Below are 27,409 nucleotides of genomic sequence, written 5' to 3'. Positions count from 1 at the left end.
TCTCTCCTCGCACACTCTGCTTCCCTTCTCAAAGATCCGACAATCTTTTCCAAAAAAAAAACAAAAATGGCGTTGCTTGTAGAGAAGACGTCGAGTGGCCGTGAGTACAAGGTCAAGGACATGTCCCAGGCCGACTTCGGCCGTCTCGAGATCGAGCTCGCCGAGGTCGAAATGCCTGGTCTCGTCTCTTGCCGCACCGAGTTCGGACCTTCTCAGCCATTCAAAGGCGCTAGGATCACCGGTTCCCTCCACATGACGATCCAAACCGCTGTTCTCATCGAAACGCTAACCGCTCTCGGCGCAGAGGTCAGGTGGTGCTCCTGCAACATCTTCTCCACACAGGACCACGCCGCCGCCGCGATCGCTCGCGACTCCGCCGCCGTGTTCGCGTGGAAAGGGGAGACTCTCCAGGAGTACTGGTGGTGCACGGAGAGAGCTCTTGACTGGGGTCCGGGAGGTGGTCCTGACCTGATCGTCGACGACGGTGGTGACGCTACGCTTTTGATCCATGAAGGTGTTAAGGCTGAGGAGGTCTTTGCCAAGACTGGTCAGTTCCCTGATCCGACGTCTACCGATAACCCTGAGTTTCAGATTGTGCTGACGATCATCAAGGATGGTCTTCAAGTTGATCCCAAGAAGTACCATAAGATGAAGGAGAGATTGGTTGGTGTTTCTGAGGAGACGACCACTGGTGTTAAGAGGCTTTATCAGATGCAGGAGACTGGAGCTCTTTTGTTCCCTGCCATTAACGTCAATGACTCCGTCACCAAGAGCAAGGTTATACTTATAGCTTTCTTTCTCTCTTTATCAAATTTCAAATTCAAATCCTTTACGGTTTTAAGCAGGCCTATGCAATAACCAGAGATCCAGAAGAACCAAACCAAACCGAAATTATTAGCACCAAAACCAGACCAAAACTCACAGATATCTGAATAATTTTTAATTTATATTCTAAATATCAAAACCTAACCCAAAATCAAATGTAAATTCAAATACTTGTAAATAACAATTTAAATATTTGTTACATTCAATTTTAAAATAATTATATATCTAAAATATAATTTTTTGAACACCATCTAAAATATAATTAATTAACCCAAAAGTTATGTTTATAAATATCTTATATTATCAAAAATTGAATCATCTGAATATTTAAAGATTAGTTTGTTCCCAAAACTTTTACCCAAACCAAAACTTTGACAGTTAAAAGTGTTATATAACTGCTGATGTACTTGCTTGCAGTTTGACAACTTGTACGGATGTCGCCACTCTCTCCCTGATGGTCTCATGAGAGCCACTGATGTCATGATCGCCGGAAAGGTCGCTGTCATCTGCGGTTATGGTGATGTCGGAAAAGGTTGTGCTGCAGCCATGAAAACCGCTGGTGCACGTGTGATCGTGACTGAGATAGATCCAATCTGTGCCCTTCAGGCTCTCATGGAAGGCCTTCAAGTTCTAACCCTTGAGGACGTTGTCTCTGAAGCTGACATCTTCTGCACCACCACTGGAAACAAAGACATCATCATGGTCGACCACATGAGGAAGATGAAGAACAACGCCATTGTGTGCAACATTGGTCACTTTGACAACGAAATCGACATGCTCGGACTCGAGACTTTCCCTGGTGTGAAACGTATCACCATCAAGCCACAGACGGATAGGTGGGTGTTTCCGGACACCAAGTCAGGCATCATTGTGCTAGCCGAGGGTCGTCTGATGAACTTGGGATGTGCTACTGGACACCCTAGTTTCGTGATGTCGTGCTCGTTCACCAACCAGGTGATTGCACAGCTTGAGCTATGGAACGAGAAGTCGAGTGGGAAGTATGAGAAGAAGGTGTATGTTCTGCCTAAGCACTTGGATGAGAAGGTAGCTGCACTTCACTTGGGCAAGCTCGGTGCTAGACTCACCAAGCTCACCAAGGACCAGTCTGACTACGTCAGCATACCCGTTGAAGGTCCCTACAAGCCTGTTCACTACAGGTACTGAGAAGAAAGAAGGACCAAGCTTTGGTTGGTTCTTCGTATGTGTGGTTCGGGTTTGGTTGGTCTGGTCGGGGAAATTATGAGATATTGGTCTTCTTATGAGGTTGACCAAATATTGGTAGTGAATAAGGGGTTGTTATTGGTTTTGAGAGGCTGTTTCTTTGTTTGTTTTTCGTTTTCTATCTTATATCAATCATGGTTTTAACCTTTTTAAGTTAGGTTTATTTAAGCGATGTTCTGTTTACCGGTTTTACTTTTCGACCAAGTGAGAAAAAAGGTATTTAAAGCTATCTTCGGCTAGTTTCAAAAAAAAAAAAAAAAAAAAAAAAAAAGGGCTATCTTCGGCTTCATATGATTAGAGCTTGCCTTTTTTGAATTGTTTACTGAGATGTTCAATCCAAATATTCAACTTCTGAGCTTTACACGAAACATAGAGCGACTCATATTTTCTGAATTAGGATGTCTTGTGTTGTTAATGAGTCTACTAATATTAGACAAGTCCTTTCCCACAACAAAGTAGAGGATTAAGGCAGAGTACTTGTCTAGAAGACGCATGGCTTAAAAAGTGGACTCTGTATATTTTTGCTTTTATCAAGAAAGCTCATTAATGAACCAGTTCCTTCTCTGAGCCACACAAAAACCACACAAGCTAAAGCCATGACTCAGCTGAAACTCATTGAGTTCATCCAATAGTCAGGTTCTTGAACTTACAAGAACAACAAGACCAAGCTTTCTAACTTGAGAAACAAAAAGTTATTTTGCAGTACAGTCAACAAAAGTCTAATTGCAGTCTAGAAATCAAAATTTTCCAACAAGAACCATTTCAATTATTCACAAACCCACCAGAAATTCGACTCTATCCTACAAAAGCCCACAATCTTCCATATATCAATCTACTCAACACTTCCAACAATACAGATATCAATTATTCCAACAGTGATTACATAAAAAACTATATAAACCTTCTTCTACTGTAAACAACAACATTACAAAACAGATTAAGATTTTGCTTGCCTCATCCTTGGAGAGAGAGTATTTTAAAATCATTAGAAAAGCGGAAAGAATGTTTCAGGTCTTGATGTCGCTAGTGTCTCTAGCACACCTAGTAATGATGTTGCATCCTCTGCTGTAAGAATTGGCCTGACCTGATCGACAAGCGTAGTAGGAAGCGCCTGGCTTCTGACAAGGAACCATGTCTCTCCTTAGCGTTGCGTAGCTTATGTACTGTTTCCGCATCATCATCACTCTCCGGCTTATATCCGACGGCATCATCTCTTCTCCTTCTTCCCCGACTACTACGCCGTTCCGGTCAAGCATTGCGTCTATTTCTCCGTTCACCGAAGAAACCGGAACGTTGACGGAGATCGAGAGATGGGTCTGAAGGAAAAGTATTGATAAGTAAACGAGAGCTGAGGATCTCGACATGTCGGTGTGGGGGAATTTTTGGTGGTGATCTATGCGTTGCAACTCCCAAGTTAGCTAGTTCTTGTGGTTAAACCGGTTGGTTTGAAGGTAGAAGGAATCTAACTCTGAACTGTAACGTCAAGTATTTAATTACATCATATCTATTTTTTTCCAGTGGGGGGACTCTCCAATTCTCTTATTTATTGTGGTCCACTAACAAACACTTGGTTCCTTTTGAGAATTTATAATTCTTTTTTTTTGAAACTGAATTTATAGAGTTTTCAGCAAATTGACTCATTATAATTCTTGTTGTTCTTTTTTCTGGTGTAATTCTTCTTGTCCTTTCTTGCCAAATACAAATAGGATGTACGTTTTTTGTAATATCTTAAACTTTATTGAACTTAGGATAACAATATTTTATATAAATTAACACGAAATATTCAGATGCAAACGTCATATTTTGTTTTCGTAGATTCATACCATTGATTTGGCTATGTAAATCACATTGACTCTCCTTTTTATTGTTAAAAACAAAACTGTTATAAAATAGAACATAGTTTTTAAAATCAACATGCTTATGTTGTGAGATGATTAAAATAATTCAAGACTCCAACTAGTTTATAGTTTATATGAAAACAATAAAGTGGAGTAGTAAATATTTTTTGAGTCAGCAACTCATTATGATTAATGTGTAGGGTTTTGGGTAAAGAGATAATCAATTACCACCTCACAAGTTCAAAAACCCAACTACATTTTGCTGAGCTGTTTTCATTGACCCACATGCGCTCAGCTCTATGTTTCGCTTTACACCAAAGCATCAATACGAGATCCACTTCTTTGCTTTAAATTATAAGATTAAAAACCTATAAAATGTAATTACTGATCATAGGTGATTTTAATGAAATTATTGATCATAGCAAAAAGGAGGAAGGCAGAAGACGTTCTGATAATTTCTTTTTACCTTTCAAGCAAATATTGAGTGATTGTGGTATATTGAAATTTTGTTTCACTGGGAACATGTTTTTTTTTTTGGAAAATGATCAGAAGGAACAACTATTAGATGCTGATTGGATAGAGCAGGGAACAAGGACAACATAATAAAAATTTCATACAGCTGCTAAGTATCTCATGTTTGGGGTTTGGATCATCGTCCGGTCTTTACGGATATTCTCATAAAATCAGCGAAAAAAAAAAAAAATCAAATCTGATAAACGCTGGTTAGATAATGAGGAAATAAGGCAAATCATTCTCGAAAGATGGAAATCAGAGGATATGTATCCTGAAGCGAATATAATAAAACATATTTTCGAAAAATCTTGAGACAATGGAAAAGGTAGAAAAATGTGAATTTAGAAAAGCTAGTGGAAGAGCTTAAGGAAACGGTGGAGGATCTATATTCGAATGATGATGCCATCTCTGAGGAAATAGCAGCCGCTCCAAAGGAACTATCTACTGTTCTTAAGACATAAGAGACATTTTGAAGACAGAAAAGTAGGGTTCTCTTGTTCAGGGAAGGTGATAGGAACTCAATTTTTTTTCCATGCGCTAGTGAAGCAAAGAAGAACGAGGAATATGATCACACAACTTCTAGATGAAAATGGAAATGTGGTGGAGGATAAGGAATGACTAGTAGCAATTAGCTATTTTAGACAAATATTTGAATCTTCAAATTCAGAGGATATAGCAGATGCGCTAGCAAATGTCTCGACAACGACCATTGAAGCAATAAATGAGGATCTTATAGCACCAGTAACGGAGTGGGAGGTTAAACTAGCGCTTTTCGCTATGCACCCAGAAAAAGCCTCAGGACCAGATGGAATGACATCTCTATTATACCAGGATTTTTGGGATACTGTCAAAAAAGATTTAACTTGTATGGTTAATCAGTTTCTCTTTGAAGGAACAATAGCGCATGAGATAAATGATACCAATATATGCCTAATCTCTAAGACGACTAAGCCGAATGAGATGACAAAATTTGAAGGAACAATGGTGCAAGGGCTAATGTACATGTTCTAAGGAACATCTACATTATATTGGTGAAATCATGAATTGTCATCTACTTATGATAGTGGTTTAGTAACTCTCAAGAGATATTCAACTATTCATCCAACAACAATGTTACTTAAGTGTTTGGAACACGGAAATCACAATAAGGAATTTCATCTGGTGCATGTGAAAGAAAAAAAAGACGAAGCTAGAGTTGGTTCTGGAGATAGAAGAATTGTCTTCCAGTCTCCTCAGGGTCTGCCACCAGTTAGAGGAAGAGAACACATAATTAATATACAACAGGACAAGGCCCAATAAATGTACATCCTTATAAATACATGCATGCACAAAAAGAGGTGATTGAGAAGATGGTTAATGATATGTTGCAAGCTAGATTGATACGATCAAGCCATAGTCTTTTTTCAAACCCGATATTGTTGGTAAAGAAGAAAGAAAATGACTAGAGCTTATGTGTTGATTATATGACTGCAAATAGGAATACAATTCCGGATAAATATCACATAGCTATTATTGATCAACTATTTGATGAATTACATTGAGAAAGATGGTTATCTAAGTTGGATTTGAAGGCAGAGTACCATCAGATTAGGATGAGGGATGAAGACATTGAGAAGACAGATTTTTGTACCCATGGCTGTCATTATGAATTCTTGGTGCTACCGTTTGGTTTGATGAGTGGACCTGCTACTTTCCAGTCTCTAATGAATGAGATCTTCAAGCCATTATGAAGGAAGTTTGTGTTAGTGTTCTTTACGACATCTTGATCTACAGCTCTACTCTGCACAGTCATGTTGGTCAATTGATGAACGTATTGATAGTATTGAAGATGAACTGTATGCTAATTGAAAAAATGTAATTTTGCACAAAAGAAGATGGAATATCTTGTTCATGTGATCTCTGGTGAAGGTGTTGCTACGCATGAACAGAAGGTGGGTGCAGTTAAATGTTTTCCTACTCCTAAAACAGTGAAGAAGTTGAGAGGATTTTGGGTCTTACGGGTTACTACATGTGGTTTGTACAGAATTATGAAAGTATTGCTAAATCTCTCACAGAGTTATTGAATAAAGATCTGTTTAAATGGTCTAATGAATCTCAAATGGTAATTTGATGTACGTAAGAAGGCGATAATTTCTACTCTGGTGCTGGCCTTACCCGATTTTCTCAAGCTTTTATTGTTGAGTGTGATGCCTATGGTTATGGCCTTGGTGTGGTGTTGATGCAAGCGAGGTATTCAATCACTTATTTTAGCCATGTATTGACTGAGAAGGAACAATTAAAACCAACATATGAAAGAGAAATTATGGTCATTGTCATGGCAATTCAGAAGTGGCCTCAATATCTGTTGTGTAGAAGATTTGTACTAACAACTAAGTCTGAAATATTTGTTGGAGGAAAGAGAGGTGACTTAGGATTAGCAACGATGGATCACAAGGGTGTTGAGGTGTCAATTTTAGATATAGTACAAGGTTAGGAGTGAAAATAAAGTGGTTGATGGTCATTCACGGATTAGTTGTGTTGGATGAGCAGTAATACGAGTTTGTTCTTATCTCTGACATTACCAACACCACTGCAGTTATAGGATTTGTATGGAGAAATAGATGAAGATGCAAAAATACATGAGGTTTTGAAGTCGTGCATACCAAGAAAAGCAGTGTGACAATTATTCTATGTGGTTGATGGTCGTCTGCTTTATAAGAACCGATGAGTGATTTCTACAAAGTAAGCACATATTCTATTGATTCTGAAAGAATGTCCTGATAGAATGTTAGGAGAAACACAGGTGTTTTAAAGACTTTGTATAGGGTAAAACCAAATGTATATTTGTCAAAAATGAAAAAGCATGTGCAAGAGTATGTTACAGCTTGTTCAGTATGTCAGACACATAACTATTCCATATAATCTCCTTTATAACTGATTCAACCAATATAATTGCCTTCTAAGATAGGGAAGGAAAATTGACAACAATTAAACGACTTGTAAAATAGATAACAAAAGTATGGATGAATAATTGAAGAATCAATTATGTTGGTAGGGTTTCAGAGCCTAAAATATTGAGTGGATTGAATGTGGATTTCATTAGTTTGGGGGTCTTAAAAGAAGTCAATTTTATTGTTTCAAACACAATACTATATTATTGGATATAAAAAACATGGAAATGAATAATCTTGGCTTTTAAATATCAGTGACAATTTTTTATTGTTTATTCGATCTCCCTCGACAATAGGAAACAAGGAGTAAGAACTTGGTAAAAGAAAAATTAATAATTGTCAAGAACAAGATTGATCGACTTAATCCGAATGATCCCGCTTTTGATTTTTCTCCATACGCCTTAGTTTTGACTCCTGAGGATGTCTCACAGGGTAACGCTAGGGAACTTGCAACGCTCATTTCCTGTAGAAAATAGCCATTTACAATCATAACCAGTATTTTAATTATTCCAGAATAGCCACACAAACACAAGGAAACCTTAACTACAAATCTACAATCAAGGGTATTTTCGCATTTCTTTTATTTTCTTGGTAGGCAAGAACTGAAGAGTTTTTGAAAAACTCACCAGGGTTGGTAGTGGTCTCACGTGCCAAGCCATTGAAGTAGCACTGAGAGCTTTGGTTCCGGAACTGAGCCCAGTACGAGCTAAATGCATAGCTTGCGTGCCAAGTAACCGAAACTGGCGCGTAACACTCTCTTCGCGGCGCCAAAGCTGCACAGGTTTCACTACTTCTTCCGCAAGCAAAGTCAAGCGCCTGCCCTAACTCCTCCTCGCTGGCTCCTTCAGCAACCACACACCACACATTGCCCTTGAACGGAACATTATTACTCGGTTTAGGCAACGAACCAAGACTCGAAACCGGTCTTGTCCCACTGAAATCAATTTCGTAAATCTGTGTACCGTCAGGATTCAAAATTCCCCAATGCCTCTCTGTTCCCGAACCGGGTTTCTGGTTTTCATTAAACAACGAGAACAAAAACGTCGGTATAGGTGAACCGGGTCTGGCTGGTGTACCGAGCGGCGGGTTAGCTGTCATCTTCTTGATCAAATTCCGGTTATACGTCGCCGCATTGAAAATGTTAGCTCCGGTTTCGTCGATATCACCGGAGTTAGGCCACCCGGTTTCAGAAATTGCGAGACGGATGTTGGGGTAACCGAGCTTGGTCATCGCAAAGATAACCGAATCGAGCATCTGGTCCAAAAGATTGGTGTAAACCAAACCGGTTTGTGGGTCGGTATAAGTTGAATTCGATTCGAAGAGAGCGAAGTCCAAATCGTTGTTAACCGGATCAGTGGACCAAGGGAAGTAAGGGTAAACATCAAGGAAGAAGAAAGAGTTTGTCCCGTTGAGAAACTTCAGCAACGGTAACATCACCGGAGCGGCGACTTCATCCCGGAATGAACCACTCGACGGAGGAAAACTTGATCGGAGAACGTCCATGGCGAGTGGTGTCCCGACTTTGATGTTGTGAATCCCTCTTGCTCTAAGTGAGTTCACGATTTTACGCATCGCAGGGACAAGGTTAGTCCAGATCTGCTTGTCTTGGTCGGAGTTGTAGCTGAGGATCTCGTTTCCGACAAGGACGAATCTGATTTTCGTTTGTGGGTAGTGAGGAAGGACGTTGGTGTTGACCCAATTGTCTGCCGCGGTTTGGTCGGCGGCGATCGAAATGATTTGGTTGTTAGGGACCATGATTGTGACGTAGATATTGGTATTAGAGAGGAGCATTAGGGTTTCTTGATCCGCGTCGTAGAGTTTGACGTGGCCTGCTTTAAGGGTTTTGATGAGGTTGATTGATTGGTAAGGAGATGGGAGATTGTTTCCTAATCTTCCATAGTTTATCCCAATTCTACTTGCAAGTGATGACAATGTTTTGTTGTTACCAATTGCATAGCAACTAGAACCTGTAAAAAGAAGACATAATTATATTGATGGTGAGTGAAGTGTGTGTTTGAAACTTGAATTGCAATATAATTGCAATGAGACTTACTTGATAGGACAATTAGATTGAAGAGGAACAGAGCAAAAGAAACCATTGGAGATGACATGTTGTTGAGAAGAGAGTGGTGAGTTGAATTTAGGATGAAGGAGAAGAGACTTCTTGATTGGGTATTTAAGAGGATATTATGCTACTGTGTTTAATGATTCAGATATACTCATGCAAGAAAAACTTTTCATCAAACTATATATTGTTTCTTGAACTACGGTTCTTTGGTGTTTATTTTTCTGGCTTGGTTTTTTAATTTGTCTTAGTGAGTATGAGAGATTAAAGAAGACTGGTTGGTTTGCTTGTCCAAAGGAGACCAATTAGTATTCACTCAAAGATTGTAGACGTAAACTACATAATTGTTTTTTTTGTTTCTCTTATCGAGTTTTAAATTATTGTTAATCAAGAAAAATGTTATTTACAAGAATAGGAAGAATATATATTGCTCATTGTTATTTTTCAGCGCATATTGGTGTGTTTCCCAGTTTCGAGTTCTATTTAGTTTACTTCATTCACATTATATACTTTTTGTTCAAAAAAAAAATATTTTCTTACATCAAAATTTCAATATATATATTTTTAAGATATTTTTAGATATTTTTAAGATATTTTAAAAATATTTACTTAACTGAAATTTCCTTAATTTTCGCATTAAACAGATTTTCTAATCCTTAAAAGGCACTTTCTACTTTTTTTAAAACAATGACAAAAATCGTGAATCAATTTCTACTTCAGATAGACGTATGAGTAGATTCTAGATTTCACATCCTCAAAACTTTAGAATAGTTCATAAAAGTAGAACATACATTCTACATGAAAGTGACTATATTTACTAATAGTAGAATTCACATTCCCCTTATTTAAAATTTTAATAAAAAAAATAGTTTGTTCATTCTAAAAAAAAGTAGATGAACATATGTAATCTAGAATTAATTTTTTACTAACTCATTTTTCGTAAAAGACGCAATCTACTTTTAGTAGAACATAATTTAAATTTTTTATTTATTAAGTTTTTCAACAACAAAATATCCGTTTGTGTATATAGATGTTTTATTAATTGTTTATATTTTTATAATTTTTTTATTCATAGAATTATTTATTTAATTGATTTTCAGAAATAGAAAGAGTAAAAAAAGAGACAAAATTGACAAAAATATTTTTTACTAAACGAATAACCATGCTGTTTTTTTGTTCCATTTTGACAATTTTCCCTTGATAAAATAACAAAACAAATGAATAAAGTAAAAGAGACATAACAATTTTATATACAAATGGGATGAACATGTTCTCTTCCAAGAACACAAAAAAGGTTTAGAACTTTTTTTCTACATGTGTCATAATATAGTCAGTTTATTTGTTTTTATCTTTTAAATTTAATTTTTAAATCAATGTAATTACATAAGAGACTACTATACAGTTCTCGACATTGCTGATGCTCTAAGTGACTGGAAATCTGATGCTAATCTTTTGTCTTTAGTTAATTAGTACCTTAATCTTTTCTTCAAAGGAGACTGTCGTATCCACGATGATGGTTAGTGGTATGTTTGAAGCTCTCCATATCTTTTGCGCATAAGCACAATCAAAGAAAAGGTGGTGTAAAGTTTCAGTTTGTATACATGTAGGACATGTCACTTGCTGAGAGATCCTTCGTTTGGCTAGCATCTCTCCAGTTGGCAAACCGTTGGAGATCATTTTCCACATCAAGTGTTTTATTTTTGGGGCTGTTTTTGTTTTCCGCACCTGAGATTTGATCTCAGTGTTTCTTAGAGGGGATTCAATAAGATCTTGATTGGGCAAGTGGGTAGCAAACCAATAACCTGATTTTATAGTGTAAATTCCATTATCCATATAATGTTATCCTAGAAGATCATGTTCTGTATCAAGACATAGCTTGAGCGTTGGAATCTTATCCGCATCTGATGGATCACTAGACTCCTTACTTTTCCTTTCATCCCATCTTGTTCCAATCTCATTTATCTAATCCTTTATTTATATAGGAGGTTAGTGTGTTTTCATTCATCGGTCTTTTTGGTGGAGGTGGCTTTGGTGTATGCATAGACAACCATGGATCAGTCCAAGCTCTTACTGTGGTGACTTTGCCAATATTGATCCTCATCCCTTTAACTAGCATGTCTCATCCATGTAGTATTGATCTCCATGCGTACGAAGTTGTTTTTTCGTGGTGGCTGTTAATATATTTGTGTCCGGAAAATATTTGTTCTATAAAAACAGAAATATAATCTATTGATAAATGTTATGTCTATTTATTTCATTTATTTAAAGAAATATTCTTCCAAATTAAATTAATATTAAACACAAATACGATTATATAAAAACTAAAATATAAAAATTAAAATTTTCAAAAAAAATTAAAACAGAAAAATATACCCGTCTTTTAAAAGGGCAAATTAAAATCTAGTAGTCCCTTAAATATTTGTTCCATTAAGCAATCACGATTTTGAAGTATTCGCCTTGCTTGCTTCCTCAATACTGCAAGATTAAAATTCTCGAAATCTTTGAAAAAAGAAATATGTTTTTAAGTCAAATTTTTACAAAAAAAACAGTTGTCTTCTTCTATACTGATCTTACCTTTTTAATGTAAATTTTATCATTGCAAAAAAAAAAAAACTCGTGTAACACAGTGGCAAATATTAAAGAGAAAATTTCAGAAATGTAATATTTGTTATGAATATTATGTTTATGGATGTCCAGTCCATTAGATATTTACTTGTAATCTTGGCCCGTTTATGGCCCATTGTATTTAGGTCCATATCGCTATGTATTTCCTATATAAGGAACACTTTGATTCAATAATAAAATATAGTTTCACAACACGTTATCAGCACGAAACTCTAAAATCCCGAGCTACCTCAAAAACCCTAATTGACGGCGTCACTTCAAACAGCTCGTTCTCTTCAACCGTAAAGATCCAGACGACGAGCCACATATCAAATTGAAGCTCTTGACGAGACGAATCCAACGCCATCGGCCTCGTCTCTATCTGACGTCGGACGCGCTCTCAATCGCTATTCTAAGACGCGCCGTCAAGTGACCTAAAACCCTAATTTCGGCTGCAACTTCAAACTGTCATATCTCTCTAACCGTAAGGACTCAGATGACGATCAACCTATCAATTTGAAGATCTCGACGAGAAGAATCCAGTGCCGCAAACGTCACATCAATCTGATTTCAGACGCGCGCTCACCTCCCGTTTTAAGCTGCGCCGTCAAAACCCTAATCCATCTACGATCTCTCTTTCTCTTGGTGGTCCGGTTTCAGATCTTCTCTAAACAAAGGTAAACTGTCTGAAACTCTAAAAGAGAACACAAACAATCGAATTTGGTTTGATGTTAAAGGTTATGACAATTAAAATCTTGCTAAATCCCTAACAACCTAGATCAATAAGTCCAAACCCATCCATGAGTAAATCGGAGCTCTTAAACCTAAAGTTCGATATGAGATTGTTAATCAATTAAAATCACAGCCTCAATGGCTTGCTGAATCTCGAAAACATCATTGATCTGAATGATCAAATCGATTTTAAACTTTGAAGTTGATCATCTCCTAAAACATAATTATGATCGATTTCTTATAATTCCTAGAAACTTACTATAAAAAAAAAATTTATATTTTCAGAATATTTCTAGAAAATGAAACTTTCTATTTTTAGAAATTTACTATAAAAGGAAACTTTCTATTTTTAGAAACTTACTATAAAAGGAAACTTTCTATTTTCTGAAACTTACTATAAAAGGAAACTTACTATAAAAGGAAACTTTCTATTTTTAGAAACTTACTATAAAATGAAACTTTCTATTTTTAGAAACTTACTATAAAGGGAAACTCTCTATTTTCAGAAAATTTATATTTTCAGAAACGTTCTATAAAAGGAAAAACTTTATATTTTAGACATATATCTAAGCCGTGTGACTTGTTTATTAGGAAAGCATTAACTCGATTGTTTGCTTGATCACACGATTTATATGATTGATTTTCTTATAAAGATTGAGTGATATACAATATGAGATGTCGAAAATCAACTTGGATTATGCTGTCCTAAATTTCTAAAGAGATAATCATTTAAAATGGACACTGGATACCGAGGTTATCCTAAAGTCAAAAGGACTTGGTGAATGAATCACAGAAGGCGATATTGCCAAACGAGAAAGATTGATACATGGCAATATTAGTTATTAGCCACCATCTAAATGAGAGTCTAAAGAAATCAGTACCCCAGTAAAGAAAATCCACTAGAACTTTGGACCGCCTTACAGCGGAGATATGATCACCATAAAACGGTGCTATTACCAAAGGATAAAATTTGAGTGGAAGAACCTGAGATTTTAATACTATAAGTCTGTGGATGAATACAACTCAGTTCTGTTTAAGATAGTTTCAATGTTGAAACAATGTGGTGAAGAAGTAACTGAACAAGACTTTCTCTAATGTGTTACTGCAACAGCAGTATAGAGAAAGAGGTTTCACCACCTATACTGATTTGATCTCCTGTTTACTATTGGCTGAGACCAATAATGAGTTATTAATGAGAAACAGTGAGATGAGACCTCCTGGTACAAAATTATTACCCGACATTTCTAGGCTGACTTTGGAGCCTAAGAAAGAAAGTAATCTCGTCCAGCACAACAACCATTCCGGCCCTAGCCGTGGGAAAGGTTATGGACGAGGTCGTGACACATTTAAGACACATGGGCGAGGACGAGGCCGCAGTACCACACCCGGCTTTAGCCGTGGTCGAGGTCGAGGTCGAAGTGTGTCTTTTAAACCTTAAATAAAATCTTTTTTGTGTCACAAATGTGGTATGGATAATCACTGGGCAAATAATTGCCAAACTCCAAAGCACTTGTATGAGCTTTACATAGAGAGTTTGAAGAAAAATCCGGAAGCCAACATGGCTTACCGAGATGGTGAAGATGTAATGGATCATGACCATACTGATCAAATAGAGTATGAAACTCATGAAAAAGAAAATGATCAGATGGATTATGAGACTTCAGATGCCTTGAAAAAATTTCGACATCAAAACTCTATGATATGGATAAGAGTATATATGAGTTTATAAATAAGAGTATAGTCACTCGGCCAAGGCATTATATACACCCAATAAAAGACCCATTGAGTTATAAAGATTTAAAAATGAATGGTTCCCGCATTGAACCAATGGGCAAATGAAACAAAAGTTCCTTCAGATATATGAGAACAGAAAAATTGCCCAAGACCATAGAAAATGGTCGAGACTATACCTGCATTATCTATTGATCTAGACTATGCCAAGGATCAGTATGATAAAGGCACAGGGCCTAGGTAACCAGATTGGTTGACCCACGAAATTAAACACTTTATGGCATGACCGGATTAGCCATCCTAGTCCAAACTTGATGCAAAGTTTAATATTACAAAGGCACAAAGAGTTATCCCATAGAAATCTCACGTTGTGAAACATGTACACAAGGGAAACTCACGAGGCTCAATTGTCCCAAGCATCACGAAATGGCATAATGGTTTAGTGTCCTTACACAAACAAATTTATAGCATGTTCATGAGGGGGAGAATACACACCCCGTGTGGTCCATGACCATACTATAAAAACATGAACATGATAGCCAAACAGAATGTGATAGCCTGGCCAAACAGGCCATAAGATATAAGAGCTTGGTCGAACAGACCATAACCTATAAGGTTCAGACTTTCAAAGTCTATAAGCTTGGAGACATTATGGATTTACATGTATGAAAGATAAGATGCATCAGGCCATATAAAGTGAGCATAGATATTCCCATCTAATAATTATAAAGGGTCATGATCCAGACATAGACCATCCTAAGAGATTATGTATAGACCACCACAATAATATGTGCCGTCTAGGATGGAACCTCATAAGAAGATGAAATAAGATTGGGAATATATGTTGGATATGAGAATGTCTTCCTCCCACGATTTTATAAGAGACCTTGAGCCAAAATATGGGTGATCAGATTAAGGCCAGGTTTACGGATTACATGATGAATCCGACTATCCAACATCAGGGGGAGAAAGAAATAAGCTGGTACAAGTACAAAGAGAAATGGAATGGTATTAACCATCCTTGTCTTGGCAAGATCCTCGGACCAGAGAATATGATTTAAGACGTCCAAAGAAAGATCATACAAAGCTAGCTAAAAGAATGCCAGACAGATTAGACCCGAAAAGAAAAGAAAAAGAATGACTAAGTCATACCAGCTTAAGCACCACGAAATTAATGTCCTAGAAGAGACATAATCAAGTTGCTATAGAGTCTAAAGATAGACCAATATGTTCCATAAGATAAGGAACCTCGGAAATAAAAAGAAAGGTGCAAATAAAAGACATATCCGAGGTCATAAGGGAAACCAGACCAGACATTTAGATAAGGCTGCGCAGCTGAACATCTAAGATACCAGACCATGTAGTTTGGGACGCCAAACTGCAAGGTAATAAAGGTTCTTAGTAAGAATGAAATCTCTAATCGATTAGTTCATGTCTGGAACATAATGGAACACTATAAAAGAAGTGTCGACACATACATACACAAAAGATAAATATGCATAAGAAAATAGCACTTGAGTTTAAAAGATATAAGCGAGGATCAGAACCCACGAGAATACAAGAATGCATTCATAGACTAAAAGAAACTGTGGGGGTTTAAGAAAGATTCAAAGAATCTATAAAAGAGATGGGTGTATTGGCCATATATAGAAACACCATCTGATAAGATAAAACCAGTGAAAAATGGGTCCTGTGTGGGAAAGGAAAAGAAATCGTGAGACATGGACTAAGGTGTTCATATTCCTATTTAAAGCATTCAAGGAATGGCTTTATTACACAAGGATACTCACAAAGACCAAGGAACAGATTATAAGGAGATATACTCCTATGTGGTGGATGCTACTACAAATCCGAAAGTGATAAAGGTCTGGATATAAGAAAAGGGAAATGTAGTAAGCAGCATGATTGATCACTGGATAAAGAAATGATAAGAGTATCAGAAAGATGAGAAAAGAAATTCTCATAGAATAGTTTTGTTCCTAAGCTATTCATGGACTGAAACGAAAGGCAGCTTCATATAAGGCATATAATGCATGTAAAGGATAAGACTAAGTAACACTTAGTGAAAGGAGTTCTATAAGAACGTCCCTGAACACTCCATGCATATATTATGAAGGAAATTCCTTGTGTTCATACTTAAAGAAATGATGATTAGATTGATTGATTTTTGGATAGGCTATGATAAGAATACAATGATCTATAGTGGAGATGATAGCCATGAATATGTATTGAGATCTATGATCCAAAGTACCAAGAATAGAATGTGATATGGTCAAAAGAGAATAAGAGGATGAATCCATCAGATTCACGACCAAAGACCCATATCAACTAGGATCACGTCCAACCTAGTTCGACCTTAATCATCTTGGTTCTAGTCCAGCCCGTTCCGATCCGTTCCCTTCGGTCTTGTCCGACCTGAAACGTCCATAGTAAGGGGAACGGCATATTGATCCAAAAATGGCTTAGTTTTGATGAACATCAAATTATAGCATGATAGCCATTCATGAACAAGTTATGGACATATAATAAAGAAGGTTCATGAAGAGTTTGGTCAAAAGCTATGAACGGGACACACACAATGGACATATCATGATCCGAGTAGATCATGGATATACTAAGGCATTCATGGTCGAAATTTATCTAAGAAAGATGGACCATGTAATCATCTCGGTCTTGTTCCGGCCCCGTTTCGGCTTGATCCCCTCGATCCTGTTCCGACTAAACCGGTTCCAGTGACCACTATATTCAAATCGTGGTATGGCTATGGACAAGGCATGTGTCCTTGGTCCAGGAAAGATTTTACATAAGTACTTTTAAGACTTATGCACATCCGACCAAAAGAAATGTATTGATATGATTGGCGCCTTGATATGGCAAGCCATACTAGGTCGGATAAGTTTTATAGATATGTTCAGACCATAAGACATTGATACTAAAGCCATACACGTCCCCTGCCATAAGTGTTATTGGCACTTTACTTAGATAAATTTGGCATGTCCGAACATGAGGCAATGGAACAGGATTGAAATATCCTTTTATTATGTTTGAGATTATTTTATACTAACCAAACCCAAAAGAAAAGGGATTGTTTGGTTTTATAAATGTTACAGATTTATACAAGGTCTCAAACAGGTTATACACATTTGGAGAATGATGAAGAAGCACAAAGTACTACAAGTTCAGTCATGAGAAATGTTAGCCGACTTCTTCACCATGACTACACCAACTACACATCTATGAAGTCTACCTATCCGTTTGGGACGTGGCAACAGAAGGACCAGTTCAAGACTTGGCGCCCATGAAGCTAAACCATCAAATTGTCCATGCGCCAGACTTGAAGAACGGAGGTCCAGAACAGGGGGAGTAGTGTGTGTTGTACTCTTTTTCCTTCACTTCGGTTTTGTCCCACTGGGTTTTCCGAGTAAGGTTTTAATGAGGCAACATTAAGCACACTACAAGCTCTATATGGTTCTGGCATCCAAGGGGGAGTGTTATGAATATTATGTTTATGGATGTCCAGCCCATTAGATATTTACTTGTAATCTTGGCCCGTTTATGGCCCATTGTATTTAGGCCCATATCGCTATGTATTTCCTATATAAGGAACACTTTGATTCAATAATAAAATATAGTTTCACAACAATATTTATTTACATGGATACAATTATTTAATAAGATATCCCACCAGCCGTGGAAAGATATCTCAACAGTTACTATCATTATCTGTGTGAACCAGAGCGTGGCTTTAGACCAATCGACATGGTTTCCACACCATTCCACTCCCTCATCTTTCTCTTCTTCGTCTTCTCCGCCGGAGTTAAAATCTCTGTCGCTGATAAGCCGGTGACGCAGCCTGTTCCTGCGCCATGGCCGGAGCAGTTCCACGCGTTGATGTTGATGAACAAATCTGGTTCCATTGAGATTGTTGACCTATGGTACGACTGGATCAATGGCCGTAACTTCAACATCATCCAGAAGCAGCTTGGAAAAGTAACCTACGACCTTGAATGGAACAATGGCACATCTTTCTACTATACACTTGACGCTTCCAAAACTTGCCGCACCGTTCATTTCGAGGTCAGTGTTTTCTTAACTATCGACTTCTATCAGCAAGACTATTTGGAGAGTGATGTGGATTATAACGTTAGAGGTATTACTGTGATAAACTCTTTAGAGATATGCAATTTTGTAGTGTTTTGGCTTTGTTAACTGTTACTGAATTGAATAACCCTTAAAGAAACCTGGCGAGTCTGTCTTAAGTTTTGAAGAGAGTTGTTACTTCTTTTCATTCAGTGAACCGTTTTGAGTTCCTCAAGTGATGATCATAATCATTAGTTGCAATGAGCCACAATGGGAAATCATGCATTGTGAGCACGGCTTGGGGTGTTTTGGACTAATACAATCGAGTATATGCATAGGTTTAGGTTAAGCATAAGCAATGATCATGTACAATCGGTTTTGTAGATCTTTATTGGTTTCAGAAACATAACTACTGTTCTAGTAAGTTGCTGAGACTAGTCTTTGGAATTTTGTTTAACCCCATCAAGGTTGGAATCTTGAGGCCAAACTGGCTGGATGGAGCCACCTATTTGGGTCAACGAAATGTGAGTGGGTTTCTCTGCAACGTATGGGAGAAGGTTGACTTCTTATGGTACTACGAGGATGTTGTCACCAAGAGACCTGTTCAATGGATCTTCTACACAGGTGAAGGAGTGATGGATAAATAATACTATTGACCTATATCTTACTTTCTTTTGTCTAAGGACTTATGTCTTACCCAACATTGTCTCTCAGTCATATTAACCAAGCTATTGAAAGACAATTGCAGGTAGAGAAGCTCATGTGATGACATTTGAGGTCGGAGCTGTCCTAGAGGACGAGAAATGGCAGGCTCCAGTCTATTGTTTTCACAACGAGAAGAAGCGCAGTGAGTAATTTGATAACTTGAGACTGTGTTTTCATTGTATGTAGACTTTTGGGAATCTTTCAAGAAATCAAATGTTCATCAAGGAGGCCATTTTCATCTTTTATCAAAAACTTTATTATGTAGCAGATAGAGACTTGTTTTTGGTGGATCATAAATAAAAGCAGATGTCTTCTTAATCCATAGGCCTTTGTTGGGGCTCACATTCTTTTATGTGGGTAACTTTTAAAAGTTGTGGTTAGTATAATAAAGACAACTAGATTTTTGATCCGCTCGATCATTTTTGTCTTTATTTATACTAAATACTATACATGATTTACAATTTGGGTACTAATATAATTGTATTTAATTACATCGAATAACTTTTTTGCGTTCTACAGTAAATTATATGATTGACATTTATTAGACTCATAAAAAGAAATCCAAAATTTGTACAGTTAAATTTATGTATAAAATATCTAGAAAATATTTTTTCTGAATTAAAACTAAGAGAATAGATAAATATGAGTTAGTATGGTGTTACAAATTAATACATTAGTTATAAAATTGGTAAGAAAATAAAAATATTGTAGGCAATTTATTCCGTAGAATATTCATATTGTAGGCAATGTATAGTTGTATCCATAGTTTTCAAAATAGAGAATGTATATGTATTGTGAAAATATTTTATAAATAACGTTAGGAAAGATCATAACAGCCTTGGCTGATAATATATGTCAACTTAATTGATTTATGAATACAGTGTTTAATTTTAATTGCTTCTTGATTAACTTTCTAAATATTATTGTTATACTAAATATTATAAAGATACATAATATATGGATTTAAACTTGGTTAGCAAGATTGTTTTTTTTGAAAATTTCAATTAGCTAAAATAGCTAGGAATTTGATCTAAACTTGTAATAAGTATTTATTTGTATAAGTGATGATAGTATATATTTTTAAAATTTACACGATTAAATAAATGTTTAATTGAGTAATTTTATTTTGTCTTATAAACCATCAATTGTATCATCCATACTTTTTAAAATATTACCCGTATATCCGCATAAAATGTATTTTTTATGGATCAATTTTTTATGATAATGTATAATAAAATTGTTATATATATAAATTATTTAAAATATATGGTGCTATACATTTTATAGTTTCAACATTTATGGTAAAAGAAGTTTGAATTGAAATTGTTCAACTGTTATGAAGAATGTTTCTTAGTTCATTTTTTCTATGAGACGAATTACACATAAATTTAATAAACTAAAAATGTGATTCCTATTATAAGATATGTTTACGATCTTCATATGATAAATTTTGTGCCAAAGTTATATCATACTCACGTCAATTATTAATGCAACCATTAGTAGTTTGTAGTTATTTTAGGAAATTATTTAATATCAGAAAAAGACAAGCATTACTTAAAAATAGGGTTATTAAATGTTCAGTGACATGGAATTGTAAATATTGTGCAACTTTTAGGGGTATTCTATATGTGTACTTCTGTTTTAATAAAGTAGAAGATTAAATATAGCAATTAAGAAGGGGACCAAAGTAATATTCCGACCACATTCAAATGAGAATCTATGTGATGTCATTCATTATCATCTATCTATATTATTTTTCCTTTTTAACGACTGATAATTACTATTACAACTTTTTAAAAAATATTACATACAATTGTACCGATGACAATTATATCTGTCGTATGAAGATTTATGTCTGACTGTATTATTTGAGCCGGCATGTGGAATTCATGTTTGACTATTCTCCTTACGGCATGCTGCAGATTTTTTGTAAACTTTTTTTTTTCTCTTGATTCGCATAAGTCTGTTTTCTCCGAGAATTAAAACTCAGACCCCTGGGTATAGAAACATTGATGATCTTTTGGTCAAACCACTAGACCAATGAGTTTCCACTTCTATCTATATTATTAAAATTAAAATATTTTTTGATACTATTTGGAAACATAGACAATAATATAAATAAAAAAAATTTGGAATCATAGATAGTAAATTAAATATTTTTTCTTATTTACATATTTAGTCATTGAATTGATAATAAATTAAGTATTTTTTGTATTTCCTTTTATTTACATATTTTGCCACTATATTTAAAATTAATTTACATTAATTAATTACAATGTTGTTATTTTTTGTGGTGGATATAAAAACACAAACTTTAATATATATAGTATATATTATAAAACAATTTTTAATATATTATTATTTTATTTAATTTAGTCAAATATCTAATCTATTAAAATAAAGTCCTATTTTTATCTACCTACAAATAGTCTAGGTTGGTCCATTTAATTTATTTAATTTTTAGTATTTTGTAGATAACAAACTTAGTTATTATTAAAGATACACAATCTTAATATATTGTTTAACTAATTTCAAGAAATATCAAAAGATATTACCAATATATTAAAGTTACACAATCTTAATATATAGATATTTCTTTTTGACAATGTTTTTATTTAATATATATTTTATTAAAATACAAATATTTAATTTTTAAAATGTATTTTAAATAATGGAAATTCGTAGTTATTTTTAAAGTTTATTACAAATAAATATTAATTCATTTTGATTTATAAAATAAGAAATATCATTCTTAATATTTATACATACATAATTCATATTCATAATTACATTATTACAGTAAATAATATATGTAACATAACTTAATTACAACTATTTTATAAATTATATAAATTTTAAATTAAAAGAATTACGTATGCATGATAAAATATTTTATTCAGTTTACAACATAGTTCAATTTATTAATGCAAAATATTAAAATAAATATTTAAAAGCATAAATAATTTGTATATTTAATATAATAGGTAAATTATCATATTAACATGCAGTTTAATATATTAGAATTCAAAATAAAATATTAAATTTGGTGGACATTAATATTATTTGGTTATATAGTATATTGAATTTATATACTATGATTTACAATTACAGTTTTTTTGCAGCTGATTTCATAAAAATGTAAATATTTATCAAGTATGAGACGGGTTGAACGCCATTATTAATTTTACTAAAATAAATAAATATTTAATATTATAATAAAATATTCTTTTACAAATATAAGAAATAAAAATTATATTATAAGATCATGTTAGAATATAACACACCGGTTCTGGTTCTAATTTATATCACATCCTAAAATCTATAAAGTAACCATATATCATTCGGATTCGGATTATATTAGTTTGGTTCAGATATATCCGAAATTAAATCATAAATTTGAAAGAAAAACATAAGAAGTAAATACTTATTTATATATAATTGGATATTTAAGATATTTAATTAAAATTTAAATATTTATTTTAAATACCATTTCAAAATAAATGTAGAAATGGATATTTGAAGTTCATATTTATGTTTCAAATATTTATACTTATGATTAATTTGGTTATTCGGATCAGTTTTAGAATTTTCCGGGATATCAGTTTTTTAGGTTACCCGTTGGAGTTGTTGGAGTTTGGCTAATAACACTTTGGATTGGATATGTTTTGTATCACCTTAAGAGAGTTATTCTGGTATTTCTTACATTTTGGACCTGGTACGAATCGAGTTCTTAGTTTGGATTCGATTCAGAATTTTTATTATAGATATTATACTCAAACCTACTTTAAATAAAGATAAAATATGTTTATATAAAAATTTTATCAAAAAATTAGTCCGCGTTTAGAAAACGAGGGTTAAAATCTAGTATATTATTAAAACTGAAGTATCTTTTGTTATTGTTTGGAAACATGGATAACATGATAAATGATAATTATTTGAAAACATAGATAATAGATTAAATACTTATTTTCCTTTACACATTTAGTCATTTCATTTACACAATAAATTAAGTACTTCATCTTTGTATTTCTTTTTATTTACAGATTATACCACTGCATTTAAAATTAATTTAAATTGATTAATTACAATTGTTATTGTTTCTTTGTGGTGAAAATAAAAACACATACTGAAATATATTAGATATATTATAAAATATTTTAAATATATTATTAATTTATCTAATTTATTCAAATATAAAAATTTCGAAAGTTCAGTTTTCAAGAAAATAATATATCCTAAAATTAATAATAATTTATAGAAAACTAATGCAAAAAAACTAAAAATTTTAGTATGTTGTTTTATTTTAAAACAAATTAACAAAAAACAACAGGTTAATAAATAAGCAGTACGACTACATCAAATTACATTAAGTTATAATTTTTTAATATAATATTATGTGCAACTAAAAAAATATTATCAAACATCTATATTATAAAATAGTATATTATACTCTATATGTAAACTACAAAACATAATATGTATATATATACACATATATGAATTTTTTTTATAAAATCAATAATTTATGAGTTTATGTTAAACACAAATTAAATCAAAAGAACATATATAGTGCCTTTTAGAAAAGACTAAAACCTATGGGATCATAGTAAGTTAGTAACAGCTTTACTTCTTTTGTGACATGCTTTAGCATCACCATATGCACATGCTTCACCTAAACTTGTAGGCTTTTAGCTTAGTTTCCAAATCATTTTTCAAGCCCAATCTCTTGGAATGAAAAACTTAGAGAAAGTATTTGTAGCATTTTAAGCATTTTATTGTTTAGAAGATTTTTAATTATTTGAATAGTTCAAAATAAAACAAAGCTAGGTAATACAATATTTAATTATTTAAAAGATTCAAATAATAATTATTGGAGCAAATAATTATTGTTTAAGCAAATAATTTCTTTTTCTGACAGAATTTCTTTTTCTAGCTTCTGAGTAACAGAATTTCTTTTTCTTTTACAGAAAACAAAGCTAGGTAATACAATCTCTCCCTTTTTTTCTGACAACGATACAATTTCTCTTTAAACGAATGAATAAATGCAAAAGCTCAAGTGGTCAGACGCAAATACATCACATATGTGCTAACAGTATATAGAAATATAATCATCAAATCATAAGAAGATTTAAAAACACACACACACAAAAGTAACATCGATTTGAAAACACACAAGAGTTTGTTGTCACCGACCATCAGTTGAATCGAACGTGCTATTAAAACCAGAAGGCTTAGGAGGAATGCTAGACTGTGTCTGAGAGTAAGAGAAGTCGCCACCGAACATTGACGTCGATGTTCCTTCGTTTTGTTGCCATCTGCGTAGAGCTTGAGGTAAACTCATGTTGCCCACATCGATCCCGAAACTCTCTTCTTGTTCCTGGCTCGTCGGTTTCCACTTCTCCACCAGTGGGCCTAACACGTTCACCGCGTGGCCCATATCTGGTCTCTGTTGAGGCTCCCGGGCTGTGCAATGTCCTGCTAGCTCAGCAACCCTGTGAATGCTCTCCAATGTTTCCTCGTCTGCCTCCAATGTTTGGTCGAGTTCCTTTGAGATGTTTTCTTTGTTGATTAGGATTCTTCTGAACCACGTGACTAGATGACACTTCTCGTCTGGTAATGAATCGTCTAATGCTTTTCTTCCCGTTAGCATCTCCATAAGAACAACTCCAAATGCAAACACATCCACTTTCGTCGTTACTCTCCCAGTAGCTGCAACCAAAATATATATAAATCATTTGCATAATAAGAGATAAGTAATAAGGCCTCATATTGTGAAATTAAGTATGAACGTACCGGCGTATTCTGGTGCTAGATAACCGAATGTGCCTGCTAATCTCGTCTCAACAGAGTATTTCCCGTCCGGTGCGTTCTTAACCAAACCGAAATCAGCAACCTTTGCCCTCATATCATCACCAAGAAGGATGTTAGAAGGCTTTAAATCTCTATGGATGAAGCTCTGCTGAGCTAAGCCATGGAGATATTCCACACCTCGTGCCACATCCAGAGCGATACTCACTCTTTGTTTCCACGTCAAAGGAGAGTACCCTAGTTCTTGATACTCAAACAAATGTTGTCCAAGATTCCCCTGAGGCATGTACTCGTAGACAAGCAATCTCTCGTGCCCGTTCACACAGTAACCCAACAGAGCAACCAAATGTCTATGTCTGACCTTAGTGAGCACAGCGATCTCGGCCTGAAACTCGTTCCTTCCTTTATCACCCATCGATGAAGATTCCATCCTCTTAATAGCAGTCTTGGTCCCATCGTGTAGCTCTCCGGCATACACAACACCAAAGCCGCCTCTTCCCAATATCTTAGCATCGCTGAAATTATTAGTAACTTGACGAAGAACCTCTATTGGGATGGTAACGTTTCCACCTTCAACAAGGAAACGATCGCTACTGTCACCACTACTAGGACTCTTCACCGCATTGAAGTTGCTAGCTCCATGCCCATTCCCGTATGCACCACCATTCTTATCATCACTAACCATAAGCTTCCCGGCCTTCTCAGGATCCGTCCTTCCAAACTTCCCATACTTCTCCTTCATGACAAATTTGTAAACCACAAATCCAAAAATAGCGATGAAAACAAGAACACCTACGATCACACCGATGATCACACCAGCCTTACCACCACCACCACCACCACCACCACCGTTTGTAGAATCTCCGACGTCAGTTCCAATCAAAACGTTTCCCGGTTTGTAATTAAACTTCACCTGAGCCGGAAAAATCGGTATTTCTCCGGTGAGGTTGTTGTTTGAGACATCGATTAGCTGCAGACTAGGCATATATGTCAACACTCTAGGGACAGCCCCGGTTAAGTTGTTGTCGTTAAGGTAAATGTTTTTGACTGAAGTGAGATTCGCCATCGCCGGAGATATAACTCCGGCGAATCCATGTTTGGCAAGATTCAACGTGACAACACTCCTCTTACTTGAGTCGCAAGTAACATACGCCCAGCTGCTACAAGCATCGTTTCCTTGCCAAGACTCAGCCAACGTAGACGGATACCCCAAACCACCGGCCACGGCCAAGAGCGTCATGACCTGAGGATCACAGTTCTCTCCAGCTTTGGCGGTGCAGAAGTAGTTATGCTCGGCGGATACTTTCTCAACCTCCGGTGGAAACAGAGGAAGAGGACCTTGAAACTTGTTGTTGTCGAGAGTAATGTTCTTGAGGCTTCCGAGCGGTAACAGCGAGGGAGCTACGGTTCCGGTTAACTGGTTATCTCTAAGCTGAAGATCGAAGAGATTGGTTTTCGAGAGATCCGGTATCGGTCCGGTTAACTGATTCTTCTGTAACCAAGCTTGTGATAACGACGTCATACCGGAAAGAACTTGAATCGTACCGGATAAACCGGATTTCTGATTATTGATCCAAAAATTCTGAACCGGAGACTTGGCCAGCGAGGGAGGTAAAACGCCGGTGATGTTGTTGTAAGAGAGGCGGAGACTCTGGAGAGAAGCGAAGGAGGCGAAAACGTCAGGCAAGACGCCGGAGATCGTGGTGTTGTCGAGGGAGAGGGTGGTGAGGGAAGACGAGTCCGCGAGCTCGGAAGGGAAGCTCCAAGGGGAGATGTTGGGGTTGTCGCTTAAGCTCAGGACCTGGAGGCTGGTGAGTCCGGCGAAAGCTCCGGGCTCGACGGAGTCGAAGAGGTTCGCGTCGAGGTAGATTTCTTGGAGAGAGGAGAGTTTAGCGAAGGAGGGGATTTTTCCGGAGAGTTTGTTGCGTTGGAGAGTGAGGGTCTTGAGCTCGGAGAGAGTGGAGATCTCCGGTGGTAATACGCCGGAGAGAGACGTGTCCTCGAGGCTTATTGAGCCGACGCGGCGGCCGGAGGTGCATTTTACGCCGGTCCATTTGCAGTAGTCGGTGGAGGAGGTGGTTGACCAGTCTGACGGCGGAGGACGGAATGATTTGGCTAATGCGAGCATTGCTGCTCCGTCATCTGCGGTGGTGGATGTGGTGAGGGAAGAGACGGCGAAGAGGAGGAAGAGGAGGAGGTGAGGCGTGGGAGCCTCCATGGATTGGAGAACAGTCAGAAGAAGGATTGAGGAGGAAGAAGAAGAAGAAGGTTGGGTATGGTGAAAATTAGGCTTTGTGATGATGTTGGAGGAGAGAGATGATGAATGGAAGGGAAGGAAGCGTAAAGTGAGGTGTCAT

The 27,409-nt window shown here is 35.8% G+C and overlaps 4 protein-coding genes and 1 pseudogene across 5 annotated transcripts; 2 read left to right on the top strand and 3 right to left on the bottom strand.

Annotated features, from left to right (window-relative positions):
* LOC108805146 (adenosylhomocysteinase 2) lies at window positions 1-2,194 on the top strand. Its single transcript, XM_018577118.2, has 2 exons — window positions 1-777; window positions 1,243-2,194. The coding sequence occupies exons 1-2, from the start codon at window positions 67-69 to the stop codon at window positions 1,987-1,989; spliced, it is 1,458 nt and encodes a 485-aa protein (XP_018432620.1). The 5' UTR covers window positions 1-66; the 3' UTR covers window positions 1,990-2,194.
* Window positions 2,195-2,844: 650 nt separating this feature from the next.
* On the bottom strand, window positions 2,845-3,560 carry LOC108859352 (protein RALF-like 24). The gene has a single exon (XM_018633247.2). The coding sequence runs from the start codon at window positions 3,408-3,410 to the stop codon at window positions 3,054-3,056; it is 357 nt and encodes a 118-aa protein (XP_018488749.1). The 5' UTR covers window positions 3,411-3,560; the 3' UTR covers window positions 2,845-3,053.
* A 3,995-nt stretch (window positions 3,561-7,555) lies between these two features.
* LOC108859708 (probable glucan endo-1,3-beta-glucosidase A6) lies at window positions 7,556-9,537 on the bottom strand. Its single transcript, XM_018633615.2, has 3 exons — window positions 9,381-9,537; window positions 7,954-9,294; window positions 7,556-7,790 (listed from the first exon to the last, which is right to left on the bottom strand). The coding sequence occupies exons 1-3, from the start codon at window positions 9,436-9,438 to the stop codon at window positions 7,753-7,755; spliced, it is 1,437 nt and encodes a 478-aa protein (XP_018489117.1). The 5' UTR covers window positions 9,439-9,537; the 3' UTR covers window positions 7,556-7,752.
* Window positions 9,538-18,156: 8,619 nt separating this feature from the next.
* On the top strand, window positions 18,157-19,562 carry LOC108832878 (uncharacterized protein At4g14100). Its single transcript, XM_057010263.1, has 3 exons — window positions 18,157-18,536; window positions 19,007-19,163; window positions 19,288-19,562. The coding sequence occupies exons 1-3, from the start codon at window positions 18,219-18,221 to the stop codon at window positions 19,392-19,394; spliced, it is 582 nt and encodes a 193-aa protein (XP_056866243.1). The 5' UTR covers window positions 18,157-18,218; the 3' UTR covers window positions 19,395-19,562.
* A 4,701-nt stretch (window positions 19,563-24,263) lies between these two features.
* Window positions 24,264-27,409, bottom strand: LOC108856220 (receptor-like kinase TMK4; annotated as a pseudogene). The gene is made up of 2 exons (XR_001950158.2): window positions 25,038-27,409; window positions 24,264-24,953 (listed from the first exon to the last, which is right to left on the bottom strand). The product of XR_001950158.2 is annotated as a receptor-like kinase TMK4 (transcript).

The sequence above is a fragment of the Raphanus sativus genome, chromosome 5 (genome assembly GCF_000801105.2).
Source record: "Raphanus sativus cultivar WK10039 chromosome 5, ASM80110v3, whole genome shotgun sequence".
Lineage (NCBI taxonomy): Eukaryota > Viridiplantae > Streptophyta > Magnoliopsida > Brassicales > Brassicaceae > Raphanus > Raphanus sativus.
This window is presented reverse-complemented; position numbering and strand designations above follow the sequence as displayed.

What these genes read in the sequence shown, in the direction of transcription:
- LOC108805146 (XM_018577118.2), top strand. Translation starts at nt 67, where the DNA reads ATGGCGTTGCTTGTAGAGAAGACGTCGAGTGGCCGTGAGTACAAGGTC. An exon ending in ACTCCGTCACCAAGAGCAAG is followed by an intron (nt 778 to 1,242) that starts GTTATACTTATA and finishes ACTTGCTTGCAG; the next exon opens with TTTGACAACTTGTACGGATG.
- LOC108859708 (XM_018633615.2), bottom strand. Translation starts at nt 9,438, where the DNA reads ATGTCATCTCCAATGGTTTCTTTTGCTCTGTTCCTCTTCAATCTAATT. An exon ending in CAATCTAATTGTCCTATCAA is followed by an intron (nt 9,295 to 9,380) that starts GTAAGTCTCATT and finishes TTCTTTTTACAG; the next exon opens with GTTCTAGTTGCTATGCAATT. An exon ending in TGAGACCACTACCAACCCTG is followed by an intron (nt 7,791 to 7,953) that starts GTGAGTTTTTCA and finishes TATTTTCTACAG; the next exon opens with GAAATGAGCGTTGCAAGTTC.
- LOC108832878 (XM_057010263.1), top strand. Translation starts at nt 18,219, where the DNA reads ATGGTTTCCACACCATTCCACTCCCTCATCTTTCTCTTCTTCGTCTTC. An exon ending in GCCGCACCGTTCATTTCGAG is followed by an intron (nt 18,537 to 19,006) that starts GTCAGTGTTTTC and finishes AACCCCATCAAG; the next exon opens with GTTGGAATCTTGAGGCCAAA. An exon ending in TCAATGGATCTTCTACACAG is followed by an intron (nt 19,164 to 19,287) that starts GTGAAGGAGTGA and finishes AGACAATTGCAG; the next exon opens with GTAGAGAAGCTCATGTGATG.
- LOC108859352 (XM_018633247.2), bottom strand. Translation starts at nt 3,410, where the DNA reads ATGTCGAGATCCTCAGCTCTCGTTTACTTATCAATACTTTTCCTTCAG.